Source organism: Salvelinus fontinalis, chromosome 24 (assembly GCF_029448725.1).
Source record: "Salvelinus fontinalis isolate EN_2023a chromosome 24, ASM2944872v1, whole genome shotgun sequence".
Classification (NCBI taxonomy): domain Eukaryota; kingdom Metazoa; phylum Chordata; class Actinopteri; order Salmoniformes; family Salmonidae; genus Salvelinus; species Salvelinus fontinalis.
The window spans coordinates 33,134,525-33,156,522 of NC_074688.1; the positions used below are offsets into that span (position 1 = coordinate 33,134,525).

The window sequence follows — 21,998 nt, forward strand, 5'->3', positions numbered from 1 at the left end:
GAAAAGGCTTTTGATAAAGTACGACTGGAGTTTATATATAAATGCCTAGAATATTTCAATTTTGGGGAATCTCTTATAAAATGGGTAAAAATTATGTATAGTAACCCTAGGTGTAAAATAGTAAATAATGGCTACATCTCAGAAAGTTTTAAACTATCTAGAGGAGTAAAACAAGGTTGTCAACTATCGGCATATCTATTTATTATTGCCATCGAAATGTTAGCTGTTAAAATTAGATCAAACATTAATATTAAGGGATTAGAAATCCAGGGCCTAAAAACTAAGGTGTCATTGTACGCTGATGATTCATGTTTTCTTTTAAAACCACAACTAGAATCTCTCCACGGCCTCTTAGAGGATCTAGATACTTTTGCTATCCTCTCTGGATTAAAACCAAATTATGATAAATGTACCATATTACGTATTGGATCACTAAAAAATACACATTTTAAATTGCCATGTAGTTTACCAATTAAATGGTCTGACGGAGATGTGGACATACTCGGTATACAAATCCCAAAAGAAAGAAATGATCTTACTCCAATACATTTTTATAGAAAGTTAGCAAAAATAGATAAGATCTTGCTCCCATGGAAAGGAAAATACCTGTCTATTTGTGGAAAAATCACCCTGATGAACTCTTTAATCATATCACAGTTTACCTATTTGCTTATGGTTTTGCCTACACCTAGTGACCTGCTTTTTAAATTATATGAACAAAAAATATTCAATTTTATTTGGAACGGCAAGCCAGATAAAATTAAAAGGGCCTATTTATATAACGAATATGAATTCGGAGGGCAGAAATTATTAAATATTAAAGCATTAGACCTCTCACTAAAGGCATCAGTCATACAAAAGTTATACTTAAATCCAAACTGGTTCTCTAGTAGATTGGTGCGAATGTCTCATCCTATGTTCAAGAAGGGCCTTTTTCCCTTTATTCAGATTACACCTGCTCACTTTCGGTTGCTTGAAAAGGAAATAATCTCCAAAATATCTTTATTTTTTAAACAAGCCTTAGAAAGTTGGTTGCAATTTCAGTTTAATCCACCTGAAAGGACGGAACAAATAGTACAACAAATCTTGTGGTTAAATTCAAATATAGTAATTGATAAAAAAAACTGTATTTATCGAAGAAATGTTTAAAAAAGGTATAATTTTTGTGAATGATATCATAAATAGGACTGGTGGAGTAATGTCACACATGCAGCTAACACAGACATATGGAAATGTCTGCTCTACCCAAAATTACAACCAATTAATTGCAGCATTACCACAAAAATGGAAGAGGCAGGTAGAAGGGGATAAAAGTAAGGAACTTGTATGTCGGCCTTATATTAAAGAACATAAATGGTTAAAGAAAAGTGTGATAAATAAAAACATATACCAATTTCATTTAAGGACCAAAAAACTTACAGCTGTGCCATATAAATTGCAAAATAGTTGGGAAAAGATTTTCGATGTACCCATTCCATGGCACATGGTTTATGAATTGATACGCAAAAAAAAGAAAAAAAAAAAGGCTGATTGAGACCCCCAGACGTTCCACGAGCGCCTTCCAGACCTTAGATGTGAACTGGGGACCTCGATCAGAAACTAAATCCTCAGGCACCCCGTAGTGCCGGAAGACGTGCGTAAACAAGGCCTCCGCAGTCTGTAGGGCCGTAGAGAGACCGTGCAGAGGGAGTAGACAACAGGACTTAGAGAACTGATCCACAACGACCAGGATCGCGGTGTTACCCTGTGAGGGGGGAAGATCGGTAAGAAAATCCACCAACACTTTGGCAAACCCTAAGAACCGCTGCACCTCCTTTACCGTGGTGGGAGTCGGCCAATTACGCACGGCTGAGATGCTGTCACTCTCCATCTCCACCCCTGAGGTGGAAATGCGGTACCCTAGGAAGGAGACGGACTGCTGGAAGAACAGGCATTTCTCAGCCTTGACGTACAGGTCATGCTCCAACAGGCGACCAAGCACCCTACGCACCAGGGATACATGCTCGGCGCGTGTAGCGGAGTATATCAGAATGTCATCAATATACACCACTACACCCTGCCCGTGCAGGTCCCTGAAAATCTTGTCTACAAAGGCTTAGAAGACTGATTGCGCATTCATCAACCCGTACGGTATGACGAGGTACTCATAGTGCCCTGAGGTGGTACTGAAAGCCGTCTTCCACTCGTCTCCCTCCCGGATACGCACCAGGTTGTAAGCGCTCCTGAGATCTAGTTTGGTGAAGAAGCGCGCCCTGTGCATTGACTCAATCGCTGTAGCTATGAGCGGTAGCGGGTAACTATACCTCATAGTGATCTGATTCAGACCCCGATAGTCAATACACGGGCGCAGACCTCATTCCTTCTTCTTCACAAAAAAGAAACTCGAGGAGGCGGGTGAAGTGGAGGACCGAATGTAGCCCTGACGCAGGGATTCGGAGACATATGTTTCCATAGCCTCCGTCTCCACCTGTGAGAGGGGATACACATGACTCCTGGGAAGTGCAGCGTCTACCAGGAGATTTATTGCACAATCGCCCCGTCAATGGGGTGGTAATTGAGTCGTCTTCTTTTTGGTGAAGGCGAGAGCCAAATTGGCATATTCAGGGGGAATGCGCACGGTGGAGACCTGGTCTGGACTCTCCACCGTAGTAGCACCAACGGAAACCCCTAAACACCTCCCCGAGCACTCTTGCGACCACCGCGAGAGAGCCCTCTGTGGCCAAGAAACAGTGGGGTCATGACAAACTAACCAGGGTAGGCCTAGCACCACGGGAAACACAAGAGAGTCAATAAGGAAGAGACTAATTCTCTCCTTGTGACCCCCCTGCGTCACCATGCCCAGAGGAGCGGTGGCCTCCCTAATCAACCCTGACCCTAATGGTCGACTATTTAAGGCGTGAAAGGGGAAGGGCACAGCCACGGGAACAATAGGGATCCCCTAAACTATGGGCGAACGATTTATCTATAAGATTGCCAGCCGCGCCTGAATCGACGAGCGCCTTATCCTGGGAATGCGGGGGAAACTCAGGGAAAGTGACATACACAAACAGATGTGCAACAGAGGGCTCTGGGTGAGAATGGTACCGGCTCACCTGGGGTGGCGCCAGAGCGCCCTGCCTACTGCCTCAATACCCAGAGGAACCAACCCGGCACCGACCGGCAGTGTACCCTCTGCGGCCACAGATGGTGCACAAGCTGGAACCCCCTCCGGTCTCCCTGCGCACCGCCCCTCACAGCTCCATGGGTATCGTAGAGGGGGTGCGGGGGGATGGAACCAACAGACCCCGATCTGAACGTCCGCAGGTAGCCAGCAGGTTATCCAGCCGGATGGACAGGTCCACTAGCTGGTCGAGCGTGAGGGTGGTGTCTCTGCAGGCAAACTCCCAACGGATGTCCTCGCGCAGACTGCAGCGATAATTTTCGATCAGGGCCCTGTTGTTCCATCCCACGCCAGTAGCCAGGGTCCGAAACTCCAGGGCGAACTCCTGAGCACTCCTCGTCCCCTGCCTCAGCTGGAAGAGGCGCTCACCCGCCGCTCTACCCTCGGGCGGGTGGTCGAAGACTGCCCGGAAGCGTCGGGTGAACTCATCAAGCTGGTCAAACGCCGCATCTCCCTCTCTCCACACGGCGTTGGCCCACACCAGGGCTTTCCCGGTGAGGCACGAGACGAGGGCGGACACCCTCTCACGGCCCGAAGGAGCCGGGTGCACGGTTGCCAGGTATAAGTCCAGCTGTAATAGGAACCACTGGCAGTTCGCAGCCTTCCCATCATATTCCTGGGGAAGAGAGAGACGAATCCCACTGGGACCAGGAGAAGGTGGGGCGCATAGTGGAGAACCCGGTTGTGCTGGTGGAGCCGCTGGAAGAACTCCCTGTCTCTCCCAGCAGTCCATTGTCTGGACAACGCGGTCCATGGTGGTGCCAAGATGGTGGAGCATTGCTGCGTGCTCCCGGACGCGCTCCTCCACCCCTATACCGGGGTACCTGCTCCTGCTGACTCCATAAGTTTGGGTCCGGAATTCTGTTTGGAGTGCGTACTGGCGGCAGAGAAGTCAGGCGCAGGAGAACAAAGACTGTGTTCCAACGGCGCAGTTTAATAATAATAAAAAATCACCGTGAACAAAAACAATATATACAATGGGAGAAAACCCCTTAGCACGCCAGACATAATGTGCACATACACTTACAATAAACATTTCCGGACAAGGACATGGGTGAAACAGAGGGTTAAATACACAAAGTATAATTATGGAATTGGAACCAGGTGTGTGGGAGGACAAGACAAAACAAATGGAAAATGAAAGGTGGATCGGCGATGGCTAGAAGGCCGGCGACGCCGACCGCCGAACGCCGCCCGAACAAGGAGAGGTACCGACTTCGGCGGAAGTCGTGACAGTAACATGAACATTTAGCAGGATTCTTTTTCTTTACAACTGGCTATGTGATTATTGCATCTCAATGGGTGTAACTTTTGTTGACAATTTCGATACCTTTTGGAAACAAAACATGTTAACATCTCTAGCTTAAAAAACAAGATTCATGAAATTAATAACTTTTTAGTAACATATGACATTCGTATTCTGACTCTCCGAAACTCACTTAGACAATACCTTTGATGATACAGTGGTAGCAATACAATATTATAACATTTACAGAAAAGACAGAAATGCCAGTGGTGGAGGTGTTGCTGTTTATATTCAGAACCACATTCCTGTAAAGATTAGAGAGGATATCATGTTAAATACTGTTGTAATAATATGGCTACAGGTTCATCTGCCTCACCTAAAGCCCATTCTTATGGGAAGCTGCTATAGACCACCAAGTGCTAACAGTCAGTTTCTGGATAACGTGTGAAATGCTTGATAATGTATGTGATATCAACAGAGAGGTATATTTTCTGGGTGATTTAAATATTGACTGGCTATTAATAAGCTGCCCACTCAGGAAAAAGCTTCAAACTGTAACCAGTGCCTGCATCCTGGTTCGGGTTATCAGTCAACCTACCAGGGTAGTTACAAACAGCACAGGAATGAAATCATCAACATGTATTGATCACATCTTTACTAAGGCTGCAGAAATGTGCTTGAAAGTAGTATCAAGATCTATCGGATATAGTGATCACAATATAGTAGCCATATCTAGGAAACCAATGTTCCAAAGGCGGGGCCTAATATAGTGTATAAGAGGTCATACAATAAGTTTTGTAGTGATTCATATGTTGTTGATGTGAAGAATATTTGTTCGTCTGTGATGTGTCATGGGGAGCAAACAGACGCTGCACTTGACGCATTTATGAAATTGCTTATCCCAGTTACTAATAAGCACGCAACCATTAAGAAAATGACTGTAAAAACTGTTAAATCCCAGTGGATTGATGAAGAATTGAAAAATTGTATGGTTGAGAGGGATGAGGCAAAAGGAATGGTAAATAGGTCTGGCTGCACAACCGATTGGCAAACGTACTGCAAATTGAGAAATCACGTGACTAAAATGAATAAAAAGAAGAATAAAATATACTATGAAACAAAGATAAATTACATAAAGAATAATAGTAAAAAGCTATGGATCACCTTCAATGAAATGTTGGGAAAAAAGGCAAACTCAGCTCCATCATTCATTGAATCAGATGGCTCATTCACTACAAAACCGACTGATATTGCCAACTACTTTAATCATTTTTTCATTGGCAAGATTAGTGAGTTTAGGCATGAGATGCCAGCAACAAATGCTGACACTAAACATCGAAGTATATCTGACCAAATTATGAATGACAGATAGGAGGTAGCTTAGTGGTTGGAGTGTTGGGCCAGTAACTGAAAGGTTGCTGGATCGAATCCCCGAGCTGACAAGGTAAAAATCTGTTGTTCTGCCCATGTGCTGAAAACGTGGCTGTTGATTAAGGCAGCCCACCGCACCTCTCTGATTCAGAGGGGTTGGGTTAAATGCTGAATACACATTTCAGTTGTACCACTGACTAGGTATCCCCTCATATTACATCATTTATGCAGCAACATACAATACATTTTTGGACTCACCTTGTTGTGTTGTGCTCACTTGAATAGGAAGGTGGCACCTTGGTCCTTCGTGGGGAAATTTTGTCATCAAACTTTGTCATCAAAGTCTGGCATTCTCTGGATTTAGGGTGCTTTCAAGACAACTGGGAACTCGGGGGAAAAAAAGTTGAATCATGTTGACATCAGTGATCTTCAGGTTGTAGCTCTAGAAAGAGGCCCAAGTTCTGCATTTACAATTCCTAGTTGGATGACAGTTCAAAACTTATTTTCCCAGTCGTAGCTTGTTTTTCCTGAGGTCCTAGTTGTCTTGAACTCACTAAAGTCTGATTTTGCAGTTCTGAGTTAACAGTTGTTTTGAGCGAGCACAAATCATACTTTATTGACAGCATGGCCAATTTTGAATGTTTATCATTTTATACTAGGAAAAGAGACCCCTAATCTTAGACTTGGGACCACACAGCCACTCCACTGAATAGCAGGCTAACGATTGCTTTGCAATACTTGCAGTTAGCCACACTGATTCCTTCCAAACCACTCATTGCTGAATTTGCGACTTCCAACTTGTGTAATGTTTATGTCCAATGGCCGATGAGCACCGATACGTTTTATCTATAATTTCTTCATGTGACAAGGATTAGAAAGGATTTGCCAGTAGATTGTCAACTTGATTCATGAGGATGACTGCTAGCTAAGATTTTGAAAGTATGATGTTGATCAGTCCAATCAAAGCTACTGTAGATATAATGTGATTTGACATAATTTTATTTGTAGCACCTCTATTTCAGTATTTTGGTTGTACTCAATCTCTGACACTAGCACCTCTATTTTGTTAATTTTTCTACTTTTTGGGGGGGTTGCGCCATTGTAGGGTATTTCATGATACGGCATTGTATGTTCTCCACAGGCTTTAAAGGGATGATATGGATCATATATGGTTAATTACGGACATTTCAAATGCAAATAGCCAAGTTTGTGCACGAGCACTGAGGCTGAGAACAATTGGTATTTATCAACAATTATCTCCTATCGCTGTACGTATGACGCTCATAGGATTGATAAATCACACTTTTTCTATGCTTACGAACATTCTAAATTCTGTTGGTAAGTAGTATTTTTGAATAGTTTCTCCACAATATTGATAAATGAAGCCCCAGGCTTTTTCTGAAGTGGATTTAACAAGCATAACAATTCCCATGGCAGTGTCCAACTCCGCAAAGAGAACCAAAGTAGAGCTGGCAGGATGAGATGAAACACTGTGTCTTTACAGTAGTGTTGGAAACAGCTAGGGCAAGGTAGTCATTTATTTTACTCATGACAATCCACAAGATATATACACATTTCAAGTTTTTTCTCCTTTTCCATAGGTAGCAGCTACCTTTCATGACAGGAAGAAAGCAACCCTGGTCTTGTGATGACTCCTGGACATTTTCCAGTATAGTCTCTCAGGGTATCCCCCCACAGCCTTCTCTCTCTCTCTCTGCCATGTCTCCCTGCCATGTCTCACTGCTTGAGTGAGCCAGTGAAGTGAGAGTGTCAGTTGTCAGTGAGTGCGGAGCTCTGAGCCAGTCAGCCAGCTCTGAGCCTGTCACGACTTCCTCCCGAAGTCAGTCCCTCTCCTTGTTCGGGTGATGTTCGGCGGTCGACGTCACCGGTCTTCTAGCCATCGCCGATCCACTTTTCATTTTCCATTTGTTTTGTCTTGTCTTCCCACACACCTGTTTTCAATTACATCAATAACATGTTGTGTATTTAACCCTCTGTTCCCCCCATGTCCTTGTCCGGTATTGTTTATTGTAAGTGCTTGTGCACGTTATGTCTGGTGTGCGTCGGGTTATTTACCCATTTATTGATTGTTCTGTTTTCCGGTGAGTTTTTATTATTAAACTGCGCCGTTGGAAATACAGTTTTTGCTCTCCTGCGTTTGACTTCTCTACCGCCAGTACGCACCCCTTACAGATCCAGTCAGCCAGCTCTGAGCCAGTCAGCCAGCTCTGAGCCAGTCAGTCAGCTCTGAGCCAGTCAGCCAGCTCTGAGCCAGTCAGTCAGCTCTGAGCCTGTCAGCCAGCTCTGAGCCAGTCAGCGAGCCCTGAGTCCTGCCCTGCTGCCCTGAGACCATGTCAGTGGAGGAGGTGACAGCTCAGGCTTCTCCCTAACCAAGCACAACCCTCACATCCCGAAAGAGTACCACAACTCTCTTTCCTCTCTCTGTCTCTATGAGTCAGCCGGTCTATGAAAGGGCTCCTTCTGAATGTCTCTATAACGATACATCTCTTTAGAATCTAGAATCAAAGCAATAGTGGGGTTGAAAGAGGGATGAGTATTTGAACTAAGCTCTGAGTGATTTCAGGGAGCTGAATGATGTATTCATTATCTCAGCATATCTTCATCAAAATAAATGTGACACAATCAGATTCGTTATAGTTTCTTGATCCAGAGGCTCAAATCCATTATGTCACAGTAGAAATAGAAATTAGCCTGCATCACCAGTGTCCATACTAATAACTTCATTAATGCCGTATCAACAACATGGACACATCTATCAGACTAAGCCAGCTCCACTAAAAGCAGCATGCATCTCCCCCACTACTGAGAGGTACCTGTAATAGCAATTTATAGCAATGTCATTTCATCTCATTACAACTAATGTGTTTACCAGCAAAAAATGTAAAACTAAGTAACAAGGCACCATAAAACAAATTGCATTTCTGGCCCGCATGCCAGAGTTTACAAATGATAGTCATCAAGCAACAACAAAAACATTATTTGCAACGCACCCATCCCTTTTCCATTTTAGACCATGCTAAACAAAACATTACACTCAGAGTGCAGGCCAGGCAGGCAGTGATGAAACGGAGTCTGAGAAGGAGAAGAGTCTAAATGGCAAAATTAGAGCATGGACTGAGGCTGCATTTGTCAAGCATCCAATCCCTCAGCTCCATCCAAGTGACTGCTCTGTGGTCAAATGAGTGTGGAAAGCAGACTTTAAAGTTCAGTTCCCCCTTCGCCCTCGGCACCAACAGACAGACATATCGCTTTTGGCTCATTGTATGATAAAAGGCCAACTCAAGCGGCACTGTTTCAGTCCATCCCTGCAGGTAACTAGAGGGCAAAAACCCTCCCTCCCTTTCATTCCTGGCATGTGAATGTACTCTGACTGAATGCAAACAAAGAAAGGGGAAAGGGCAGAGAGAAATAGCTGATGGATGCTAACAAACATGGAGGAGGAGTGAGGAGGATGGGGGGGAGCAGACCAACTCCTGACATTTCACAGAGTAATGGAGGTCAATGTTGAACTGAGTCAGCCCTGGATTCATTCATTACTAATATGCATTGCTTCATTCAGTTTAGCCCCTGGGGATAAGCTGATTTGTATGTCCGGACCAGATGACAAACACATTATCTTGGACATTACTGCACGGCAAACTGATGAACATATCTGTCACTGGCAGGCAGTCCGTGTACAGACTAGAGTCAGATGCATTGTCCTCTATTTGCTTATAGACGGTAATATAAAGCCAAGGAAAGGACACAGGGATGTCATGCTATAAGCCTTTGTGTCTTATATCCGTGTTATATATGCAGCCTGCATGCATGGATGGTAACCTGTAGTGTATAGAAGGTGTTAATCCAGACCCAGGGTGAGGTATAGTCTACTTTACAGAGGACTCCTAACATTAATCCTCTTTATCCCCTGGGCCCAGTTTTTCTAAATGTATCTATCTGAATTTCACCCATCGGAAAGGGTTGAATGCATAGAAATAGAATGAATAGAACGGATGAATCATTGAATGGAATGGGGACTGCCATTCTATTCATTCTATTTCTATGCATTTAATCCTATTCGATAGGTGAAATCCAGTTAGACAACTTTTAGAAAAACTGGGAACAGATCTCTGCCTCTTGATTTAATTAGAACCCTTAGAGTTCTGGAGAGTTCATTCCAGCCTGGGGTACATCAGGAGCTATGCTAATTCTCTGTCCCTGCGACAGTTACAGGATTTCTCATCTACATCAAGGGCAAAGCAGAGGCATCCATTAGCATCGGTTTCATTTGTATTAATTAGGTTTTATATGACTGCATACCTCTGTCAAGGTTGTGGTCGGCGCCAGGCAGCGTCAGCTGTAATTACAGTACTTGTAGTTTGCATGGTGTTGTGCACATTGACACAAGGCACTCTGGGTAATAAATGAGCTTTTTTTGTCGATACAAGCAGAATGAATGTACAGTGTGAAATGTAAGTGTAAATACGAGAGCTTCTCCAAAGGCTCAAGATAGCATGAAGGTCATACAGCATGAAGCTCATATACCCATGGGAGAGGTGTGTGGGAGTTTGCACTGCAGTGAGGATCTGTGACGGATGAGATGTTTTACAGTAATACTTCACCTGCTGTTCTATACAGAGACCCTTTCCGTGTGTCTGTTTCTAATTAGGAAAAGTAATCAGTGTGTTCATTACGACCCAGCCACACAGATGAACTATTTCAATCTAGCAGGGGAGAGAGGGAGCAATGGCCAGAGCTGTCACCAGTGCAGTGTGATGCTCTATCTGATCAATGCCATGACTATCCATTTCTAATTGCGCTAAGATCTGTTCCTTCTCCAGCCACTATATTCTCCATCTACAGTAGAACCAAGCCTATTGATTAGCACCAAGTCCACTGTAGAATTCAGTTAAACAATCATCTGGTGTGTGTGTGTGTGTGTGTGTGTGTGTGTGTGTGTGTGTGTGTGTGTGTGTGTGTGTGTGTGTGTGTGTGTGTGTGTGTGTGTGTGTGTGTGTGTGTGTGTGTGTGTGTGTGTGTGTGTGTGTGTGTGTGTGTGTGTGTGTGTGTGTGTGTGTGTGTGTGTGTGTGTGTGTGTGTGTGTGTGTGTGTGTGTGTGTGTGCGCGCGCGTGTGTGTGTGTGTGTGGAAAATAACTATATTTTTTTCTCCTCTGTTTTTCAGGTAAACAAGCGAAGCCAGCAGAAAGTCTTCCCTCTCCTATGTTCTAACCATCCTCATTAACAGGTCAGTCAGGCTGCGTTTACACAGGCAACCCAATTCTGATGTGTTTCCCACTAATTGGTCTTTTGACCAATCACATCCAATCTTTTCACATCTTTTTCAGAGCTGATCTGATTGGCCAAAAGACCAATTAGTGAAAAAAAATATCAGAATTGGCCTGATCACAGCCTAATAGACTAGCACTACAAACTGACAATGTAGCATCCACAGCTGCACCCCTTTCTCTCATCCCTTCCACTCTGTTTGTAATTTCAGGCTAGCGCTGATCTCATTGATCCATCGAGGTCATACCACCGATGCAGCTGTTGGAGTCTGATATTTCAAATTCAAGCCACACATATTCCCTTGCCATCGGACGCTTCCAGTCTACAGCAAAAAAACGATCAGAAGCCAACCTCTATTTTCACCGATATTTCACAGACATTAATAGGTGTCTGTAAAACCAGGGGCACCTGTCTAGAATTACAGTATTTAAACAAATGAATGACAATGTTCCATGATGGAGCCTAATTGATATATCACAATGAATGTAATGACAGAAAGTAAATATACTTATTTTTTATATTTTATATGATTCTTACAAATAATGTAAATATTATCGAATGGAATAGAATAAAGGTTTACGCTGTATTAGGCAGACAATGTGGAAAACGTGCACAGTGCACATCGAAGCCCCAGTGAGCTGTGAGGAGTATCCTTGAAGAGCATGCGCGCTGTATCCCTATCTCTGTCTGGTTAAACAGTTGGGTCTGTGCGCGAATAGAGACAAACGTGATGCTGCTCTGCTGTGTGTGTGACCGAGGCGACATGGCGAGGATTAACATATTGGGATAATTGTTTTTCTAATGACTTCGCGTTAGAAGGCATTACATAAGAAAATGAAAAGAATGAGATGAGGCCGACGAAGAGGAGACATAAACATCGCCACATACAATGAGCGCCAATTCGACTCAGAAACACTGAAGGACTGAACACTCGGATGCCATTTATGAAGGATGTGCAGAATTTGTTTAACATATGTACCTTTTGTTAATGATTCGTTTTTCGTTCGTTTGTTTTAGCCTAGCCTACTATCGAGATACTGGCGTTATGGTAAGACCTACTGTATGTTTGTAATTGTGGAGCTGTATTGATTTAGGAATTATTCTATGTTGATGTTCTAACGTGTTAATAAGTAATTTGTGCATGGTCTAACCCGTGAACTTTTATAAACTACTGAACAGCAATTGAAAACATAGCCTCAAATGTGAATTGATGTGATGCATAAATAATGCATTGAGGCCATGCGAAAATCTACATGATGCAAACAAGTGGAATTATAGATACTAGATTGTTTTTGATCAGTTGAAATTTAACCTATGATTTATTGGCAAATCTTTCCTCATATAAAGGGTCCCACTTTTCCCCAACTTATAATGGCATTTAGAAAGGGCTCTACCACAGAGTATTCATTCAAAACCATTTTAAATATGATACAACATCGAAGTGGGAGTCCTTATTGGTGCTAGGTTTATGCCCAAGACACAGCAGATCATTACACAGCCCCCAGTAGAGAGTTTCTCCCTCTGTTTTCTTTCCATAAAGCCCAAGAGAAAGACCCCCCCCCCCCCCCCCCCCCCCTCTCTTGTGCACACACACACACACACACACACACACACACACACACACACACACACACACACACACACACACACACACACACACACACACACCACCCCCTCTCCCTCCAATCTAGTATTGAATGGGGTATTCAGTGGACTGATTTGTGTTCCAGGGTGGATCACAAGCTACAGCCTCCTGGGCATTTGGGTTCAGCAGCTGGGGCCATGGTAGGAAAAGGGGAATGGTGGAAGGTTGCAAGGGAGAATGGTTGGAGGCTAGTTGTCATGTTTCAGGAAAATGGAGGTGGGAATGAATGTGTCAGAGGATCAGGTATTATGCCAGCATGCCACCAGTCACATGTGGAGTAGACAGAAGACAAACATGTCCTCCTCAAAGCCATACCTGGCTATATAAAGGATGAAGGAGAAAACAACAACTAGATTTACAAAAATACTCATCTTCAATACAAATTCAATAGAAGACCCAGTAGGGGATTCATACCATTTCCAACATCAGCTATAGACAAATGAAGCAAAATATTACAACAGAACATTCTGTAACTGCAGTTAAAACTTTCTGCTAAACACACTTGCAGGCATAACTAGGTGTTCTTCAATAAATACAGTACAGGTCTTGTTGCAGCAGAGCTTGGTGCAGCTACTCATTCTTTACATATGGATCCATTTTATTTCAGTAGTCAATAAAAAAGTGTCCAGGACGTGGCATTTGCAATAATTTTTGCAGCCAGTTATTGAGTGGTTTTTAGTGACTGTTTTTTTTATGGCTTGGCCCATCAATCTGCAAATGGAAATGAAACCCAAAGTGTAAATAACCCAAGATGGTCCATTTACTGACAAAATATTAATGCAGCACTACATATATATCCCTTGCTGGCTGGCTCTTAAAGGATTGGTAAGTGCTGGCCCTGGACCACTCTCAGGAGTGGCTGAGTGTCACGCCCTGACCATAGAGAGCTGTTTATTCTCTATGTTGGTTGTGTCGGGTGTGATTTAGGGTGGGTTATCTAGGGGAATTATATTTCTATGTTGGCCTGATATGGTTCCCAATCAGAGGCAGCTGTTTATCGTTGTCTCTGATTGGGGATCATATTTAGGTAGCCATTTCCCCATTGTATTTGTGGGATCTTGACTATGTTTGTGTGTAGTTGCTTTCTGCACTGCATGTAGCTTCACGTTTCGTTTATTCACTTTATTGTTTTTGTGCTTTAAGTTTTGTCTTCCAAATAAAAGGATGGAAACATACCACGCTGCATCTTGGTCCACTCCTTATAACGATCGTAACAGAAGATCCCACCACAAACGGACCACGCAGCGTGGCCAGGAGGAGAAGACATCCTGGACTTACGAGAAGATAATGGCAGGAGACGAAAGCCTTCCATGGAAGCAGACGCAGGAGGATCAACGGCGACTCCGAAGTTCACGACCACGACGGAAGCCCGAGAGGCAGCCCCAGATTCTTTTGGGGGGGGGGGGGGGGGGCATGCGGGTTGGTCGGCGAAGCCAAGGGGCGAGTCTGAGAGCGAAGAGGAATATTGGGATAGACTGAGCGAGGAGTATTGTGAGATAGTTGAGGGGAGTGATGAGGTAGAGTGGATGTTTTGGTGTCTGGAGCAAGACAGTCGCCGTGAGGAGCGTCGGACCAGTCAGGAGATACGCAATGTGTCTCCAGTGCGCATCCACAGCCCGGTGCGTTCTGTGCCAGCTCTTCGCACTTACCGTGCGAAAGTGAGCATCCAGCCAGGACGGGTTGTGCCGGCTCAGTGCTGCTGGTCTCCAGTACGCCTCCTCGGTCCAGGATATCCTGCGCCGGCTCTACGAATTGTGTCGCCAGTGCGCCATCACAGCCCAGTGCGCTCTGTGCCAGCTCTACGCTCCAGACCTCCAGTGCGCCTCCACGGCCCAGTATATCCTGCGCCGGCCATACGTACTGTGTCTCCAGTGCGCCTCCACAGTCCAGTACGTCCTGTGCCTCCTCCCTGCACTCGCCCTGAGGTGCGTGTCATCAACCCGGTATCACCTGTACCGGTCCCACGCATCAGGCCTCCAGTGTGCTTCCACAGTCCAGAGCTTCTGGCGACAGTTCCCAGTCCAGAGCTTCCGCAGACAGTTCCCAGTCCAGAGCTTCCGCAGACAGTTCCCAGTCCAGAGCTTGCGGCGACAGTTCCCAGTCCAGAGCTTCCGGCGACGTTTCACAGTCCGGAACCTCCAACGACGGTCCACGGTTCAGAACCTCCTGAGACGGTCCTCGGTCCGGAACCTCCTGAGACGGGAGCCTACTCTAGAGCTCAACTATGTTTATGATAATCACCTTGTCTGCACTGCACTTGAAGACAGTCCGTGGGTTCCAGGAAGTAAGGAGCAACATGAAAAGAAAAACAAAGAAGAGCAACTAAAGAAGTGCCTCAGTGCTTGCCTGGGGCAAGGCAGCTCCTCTGAAGCAAAACAAATAAAATGTGTAAGAGGGAGCTCTGTCTGGCATATCAGGATATGAATTTGGATGAAAATTCGAGAGATTTGTCTGACTCTGCAAGAGATTTATCTTGTCCTGAAACTTATTAAGAGATTTGGCTGGTTTTTGGAAGGATAAATGTATCTGTCTGTAAAGGCTCTCTTAGTCACGGCAGTGCTTTATTGCCAGCCTTCCTATACTTCTTGAATCTGGTTTCTAAAGTTTATTTTCCATTTCAAAGTAACCTATTTTGCATGTGATTAATGCCTTAAATTGTTAATGGCATTCACAAAGCCCTGGTTAAACTGTGCTTTGTTTGAGCAATAATCTACATTCATTAGTGAAAGGTTCAGCTTTCAACTGCAGGGTTCCTATTTTTTGTTCATTTTTCAAGAAAGAAGATGCTACCCACAGCTCAGTGGAAAACTGAGTTATCTCAGTGGAAAACTGGCATTACCTCTATTATGAAACACATGGTTTAAAAGTATTGTTTGGCCTAGTTGAGATTGACGAATGCAATCTGGTTCCTGCAAATGCAAGTATGTTATTGCTGAAAGGGAGGGGGTTGAAATGCTGACTGAGCTAAATGTGTTGACCTCACACTGTTGGTTCATGTCAGAAAGTAATGGATTAGATGATGACACAGTGAATCTCACATTGTGGTGGAAATAAATCATTCTTGTTAAAAAACGTAATGTAATCACTGGCTAACGCTACTAAAACTATTATTTTTGTGAAGGGAAACTTGGATCTGCTAGTTACTCTATAAACTCATGAAAATAATGTTTCTCTAAGCTTATTTCCATTCCACTCTGGTCTCCCTTGGTGTTGGCGAGAAAGAAAGCCACCACATGTCAAGCCTTTGTTTAGGACTGGGCCGTGTTCCAAAGTTGAGTCTGAGATGAAGGTGAGAGGTTACGCGGACAAGAGCAGGATCTAATTTTGAGACCATTCAGGCAATTGGTTTTGTGTCATGCATGTCAACTACGTATTGTAAACAAGTAGACATGGAACTTATAGTTTACCAACTTGTAGAGGAGGAATTGGTGACTTCGGCTCACCTCCTCTCCTTTATAATATAGACATATACAACCATAACCACTCTGCCTCAGTAACACAATATTTCTCCTGTGTCTCTTATCTGTAGTTTCATCTTTGAGGATAAGAAGAGAAAGCTGAACCTTGACCTCATTCAGACTGCCTTCCATTGGCTCCGGAGAAGTTGGGCTGAATCATCCTGATTCAAGAGGCTGTGCATTACAGTCAAGATACGTACAGCAACAAGCTATGGAGCGGAACCTCTTGCTTGAGTGGATCATGGTCGAGGTACATTTAAGGACATTTGACGACTAGGCTCCACCAAATCCTGATTCCTATTCCTCTCGTGGTAAGAAGTATTGTAGTCCACAATAATCGTATTGCTGAGATGACTAGACAAGCGAGTATGTTACTGAGATAGAATACTTTACACCAGAGCTCTGTATATGTTTGAAGCCAGCGGCAGGCTGAGATAAAGAGGGGATCGATGGCCAAGCCCCTCTACAGACTGCAGCGTTTCCTCCGGAGGGCCCAGCTGTTCCTGCTCTTCCTGGGTGTGGCCTACATCATGGCCGGGAGCGTTCTGCTACTCCAACGGGCCAACCTGGTGGTGACCCAGCGAGGGGCCACCAGCCCTCCACTGTCCTCCCTGCCCTCCTTACCCTCACCACCCTGGGCCCTGGGGATGCCACCCGTGAGGGTAGGAGGCTACGGGGGCAGGAGTTCACAGATCATGTCCAGGGGACAGGGGTACAAGCCTGGGAGCCCGTTGGATGACAGGACTGGAACACGATGGCTCATGTCGAGGAATCTGGAGATCCGACACCTGCGGCGGCGCTGGTTCCACAGCCTGATGACGGAGAAGGATATGTCACAGGTGGAGAGGAGCACCCCCAGGAGGAATGTGCCTCAAAAAGGTACCTACCTATCCCAAAAAGGAGGAAAATGATTCTCTGCCATTGAGAATGGAGATTCTGAAGGGGTATTGTATTCTATAAATTAGCTATCTCAAGTTTTGGAGACACTACCTGAAAAAGTGGTTGACAAAATTAAGTAACACAATGACAAATGACTTAACCTGTAACTAATGATTTGCTATTTTATGAATTTGTGTTTGTTTGTTTGCTTTCATGGCAAGGTTCTTACATGGGCTGCTTCCTGGACAATTCCAAGGAGCGGGCTTTGAGAGGGTCTGTATCCACTGATTTCCGCAAAATGACCAGCACCCTGTGCCAGGATACCTGCTCAGCGAGGTAATTGTCTCTCCATCTTGCCTCAACACACTATTATCAGATCTTTCATAACACAGGAAGTATTTCACATCTCAGGAGGAGCATATCATCAACATTATATAACCCTCATTCCCCTCCTATAATCTCTGCAGATTAAACTGCACAGAATCGGTGTATCTGGAATGCACCCACAGGTAGGCAGACCATACAGTTAGCATAGCATAGGCATAGGCTCACCCGAGGAGTTCCACGATACGTGACTTGTATTAACTATTAATGGAAGAGAGTTTGGGGGGGAGAGAGTAAGCACAGACCTACAGTTGCAGGAGCAGGGCACTAGCTGGTTTGTCCCAGGCTGAGAAATTGAAGCCTCCGAATTAAGGATGTGTGAGCAGAGGAATAGTGAGGAGTATTGTTGTCTCTGGTCTCTCAGGGCAGATGTTGAGGAGGGGAGGTTGGAGAGATGGAGTGATCTACAGTGAGGGACTAGGGAGCGACAGGCAGGCAGACTACTTCAGTCTCTGTCAGTATTAATTGTGCAGCAGAGCAAAGGGAGCGAGACATTCAGTGCTCCCCTAATTAACCCTTAGGGTAGAGGAGCGTGCTGCATTTGCATTGCTGTTTAATTCATTATTAACATACTGTATGTTCTCGTGTTATACGTACGGTTCAGCATAATTATAGACAAAGATTACTCTTGAAAAAGAAGACTCTTTAGGCAGTCAATATATGAAATACAAGATTGTTTTACGAAGAACAAGATTGTTTAGTGATTACGGATGTGTTGTGAATACTTTGTGAGTTGATGCAAACTGTTACCAGAGTCTTATATCTATCTGAATGTAATTTATTACAGTGGCTACCAGTTTGCTGGTCTGGAGTACGGGTCGGAGTGTTACTGTGGCAACCACATCACCAGCCTGCGTGTGAGAGACGAGGAGTGTAACTTGGACTGTAAAGGGGAGAAAGGCTCCCCCTGTGGAGGTGTTGGGCGCCTGTCAGTGTTCACGGTGGAGGATGTGCTTCCAGGTCAGAGGAGATGTGAGTATCAGGGACCTGGTCCAATCTTGAGAGCTGGGGAACAGCAGGAGATTGAGTCAAGCTGATAAAGCATCGCATTCATTGTCAGGAGAACACACATCTGTTACACACCCACACAGACACGTCTAGGGCTCTGCTTACAGGGAATGTTCAGGTATGTTATAGTTCTGTATTGAAGCCATATGGCTGAGACTTGCAGCTGTGCAAACTACCTCTCCTGTGTTTGCAGACAGGAACGTGCGCTACCGCGGCTGCTTCAGGGAGCCTGAGAACAGCTCCTCTACATCTCTGGTCCATGTGCTCCAGCCCAACCTCACCTCCCAGTCCTGCATAGAGGCCTGCATTAACAAGGTTGGACCCCTAGGGTGCCGTTGTCAAGATTTTGCAGTATGACGATGCTTATAAATAAATTGTTTCAGCATTTACGACGTGCTTATGAAGACTTTTTGAATGCCCTATAAACCCAGTATGCGTTTTAGTTTGTTTAAAGTGTGACCAAATTTGCCTGGCCTAGGAGTTTCCACTGGCTATGCTGAGGAGTCCGGACTGTTTCTGTGGTTACGCTACTCCTGACTTCACTCTCCATGAGCCGGCTGAGGAGGAGCACTGTTCACAGAGCAACACCACTGAGGAGGAGCACTGTTCACAGAGCAACACCACTGAGGCCTCCTTACCATCAACCCTCCAGGGCTTCTACCAGGTCTACCAGACACCTGTCCAAGGTAACACGGTCAGACCACCAAAAAAGCATTCTTCCTTCAAATCCAAATCCAACCTTGTGAATTAATTTTAAGCACCACTCCGGCATGACACCAAACTCCACTTTGCACCACGCAAATTAAAAATTCCACTCAAGTTGTTAAAATTATGTTGGCCCTTCTGCAATTCAGTATGTTTCTGAGCAGACTATGTACAATTCCCATCCTGATTTAAAATGTTAAATTCCTTCTTTCTCTCAGATTCCAGATGCACAGAGAGGAAGTTCCTACCGGAGAAGTCCAGTTCATTGGTAGCGCTCTCTAGCTTCCCAGGAGCAGGCAACACCTGGGTTAGACACCTCATAGAGTTGGCCACAGGATACTACACAGGCAGCTACTACTTTGATGGAACCCTTTACAACAGAGGTCAGCTCCTACACTGTACAGCCACTTCTGTCCTTGGCCATCTGTTGTGCAGATCCAGCTATTTGCCTCAGTCCATAATAAATTCAAGATTTTGAAAAAGGAAGTTATCATCCATACCCCTCTGTCTGGCTTGGCTTATACGGCCAACGACGGAAACAAAATATTTCCCATATGGTGTGTGTATCTGTGTCTTGGTGTTGTGTAGGCTTCAAAGGTGAGAAGGATTACTGGAAGAGTGGTCGGACCATCTGTGTGAAAACACATGAGAGTGGGAGGAGAGAGATAGAGATGTATGACTCTGTCATCCTGCTGATCAGGAGCCCGTACCGTTCCCTCATGGCTGAGTTCAACAGGAAGTGTGCAGGACATCTGGGATACGCCTCTGATCAGCACTGGAAGACCAAAGGTACAGAGCCAGACTGGAATCTGGGTTTGATTGTGGCATGTATTAGTCATGTACAGTATAGTACACCAGCCAAAGTAGGAGACCTCCTGGGACCGTCTTTTTTATTGCAGGAGGGAGGGTCTGTGTGTCTGTCTGCATTGTGCGAGTTGACGTTGTTCTTTCTGAAAGGTACTGCACAATAACATGCTCCCCCCTTGTAGAGTGGCCTGAGTTTGTAGGCAGCTACGCCTCCTGGTGGGCGTCGCACGTACTGGACTGGCTGCGGTTCGGCCGGCGTGTCCTAGTGGTCCACTTTGAGGAACTCCAGACAGCGCTGGTGCCCAAGCTACGATCCATCACCTCCTTCCTCAACGCCACAGTGACCGAGGACAGACTGCTTTGTGCCGAGAGCAACCAGGATGGACACTTCAAACGCTCCGGGGCCCGGCAGCCCACCTTCGACCCCTTCACACCCGACATGAGAGGACTGATAGATGGACTGATCCGTGCGGTGGACCAGGCTCTCCGGGACAGCAATCACACAGGCCTTCCACTGGAGTACCTGCCCAGATGATGGACAGCTAAACTCTGATAACCCTGATCTCCACCTCGTCCACTACCCTGTCCCTCCTCGGTTTACACTGCCTTTTAGCTGTGGTGGCACAGATGGATGGGTACCCCCTATTCAACCCAAGAGAAAGTGGTTCATATCAGGAGCGGGCCCTGCAAAGGAAACATAGTCATATACACAGAGGCTATTCTCACAGAACACTTTCTATGTTTTAGAAGCACTGGTTTATCAAAGAACTGTCTTTCTGTTTTAGAAGTGTTAGGCTTTTTGGGACATTTCCTTATTGGGGGTGAACTTATAAGTGTACCAAACAATGGAAACGGTTTCCTCTGTTTTAAATCAACTCTAAATAAACTGTACATCCTATAAGAACTATAGGCTACATCCTGTGGTTCAACCCACTTTTGAATTTTGTTATTGTGATTAAAATATAAAAACTGTATACAGTATATTGGATTACAACATAATAAAGTGATATTTAAAATATTTAATGCAAGCAACGTCTTCAGAAAGGGATACTGTTGTAATATGAGTTAACATTGGAGTGTTTGTTAGGTGGTGTTGTTAATACTGATAACGCATAATTAGACCATCAAGTAACCAAATGAAACAAAATGTACCACTATTCAAAAACTATCTTGAGGGATCAACTACACTACAGCCAAGGGAAGTGGGGAAATGATGTCAGGTTGTGTTTCGAGGGCTACATCCCTAGAGAGAAGGAGAGGGAGAGTGAGCAGGCCCATGACAGAATGATCTGTCCCAGCTCAAGAGAGCAGCCCTGGACAAGACCAGACAGACATACAGTCCCAGCCTGCAGGTTTAGCTCAGGGAAGAGGGGCAAGTCGCTAGTCCTCTATACTAATCTGTACTGAGCTGATAAGCGCAGCAGCACTGGTTGTGTGGGCGATGCACTATGTACCAGAGTGTCTGGATTTACAATTGTGTAATATGGTACTCTCTCTCGCTCTCTCTTTTTCTCTCTCTCTCTTTATCTCTGTCTTGGTCTCTCTGTCTCTATCTCTCTTTTTCTCTCTCTCTTTATCTCTGTCTTGGTCTCTCTCTCTCTATCTCTCTTTTTCTCTCTCTCTCTTTATCTCTGTCTTGGTCTCTCTCTCTCTATCTCTCTTTTTCTCTCTCTCTTTATCTCTGTCTTGGTCTCTCTCTCTCTATCTCTCTTTTTCTCTCTCTCTCTTTATCTCTGTCTTGGTCTCTCTCTCTCTCTCTGTCTCTCCCTGTCTGCAGCATTCGATACACTGATAGAAAAATTGCTAAATGTTTTTTGGAAAACAGATTAAAGTGATAGTTCAAAATACAGAACTACATGTTGTATTCCTATTAGGCCTTATTACACAAATACACATTATAAAGTGTGTATATCCTGAAAATAAAAAGGTATATTTGAGCAGAAACCATGGGTATAAAATATTGACGTGGGATTCTGGGAAGTGGGGAATACATGCTGAGCGCATTTTTCTATTGGGGGCCGAAGTAGGGTTGTTATTATCAGTGGTGT

The 21,998-nt window shown here is 44.8% G+C and overlaps 1 protein-coding gene across 2 annotated transcripts; it reads left to right on the top strand.

Moving 5' to 3' along the window:
* Positions 1-11,693: 11,693 nt before the first annotated feature.
* Positions 11,694-20,968, top strand: LOC129822323 (WSC domain-containing protein 1-like). 2 transcript variants are annotated; one of them, XM_055880516.1, is made up of 10 exons: positions 11,694-12,112; positions 16,239-16,478; positions 16,586-17,046; positions 17,268-17,382; positions 18,218-18,402; positions 18,632-18,753; positions 18,917-19,124; positions 19,362-19,526; positions 19,732-19,932; positions 20,133-20,968. In XM_055880516.1, the coding sequence occupies exons 3-10, from the start codon at positions 16,617-16,619 to the stop codon at positions 20,483-20,485; spliced, it is 1,779 nt and encodes a 592-aa protein (XP_055736491.1). In that variant the 5' UTR covers positions 11,694-12,112; positions 16,239-16,478; positions 16,586-16,616; the 3' UTR covers positions 20,486-20,968. The 2 variants fall into 2 exon arrangements, with proteins under 2 accessions (XP_055736491.1, XP_055736492.1); XM_055880517.1 differs by lacking the exon at positions 11,694-12,112 and adding an exon at positions 15,243-15,998.
* Positions 20,969-21,998: the final 1,030 nt, after the last annotated feature.

Bases quoted from the DNA above. Each gene is read 5' to 3' on its own strand.
- LOC129822323 (XM_055880516.1), top strand. From the start codon at position 16,617: ATGGCCAAGCCCCTCTACAGACTGCAGCGTTTCCTCCGGAGGGCCCAG. The intron at 19,125-19,361 runs GTAACACGGTCA...TCTTTCTCTCAG, and splicing joins CTACCAGACACCTGTCCAAG to ATTCCAGATGCACAGAGAGG. The intron at 19,527-19,731 runs GTCAGCTCCTAC...GGTGTTGTGTAG, and splicing joins TGGAACCCTTTACAACAGAG to GCTTCAAAGGTGAGAAGGAT.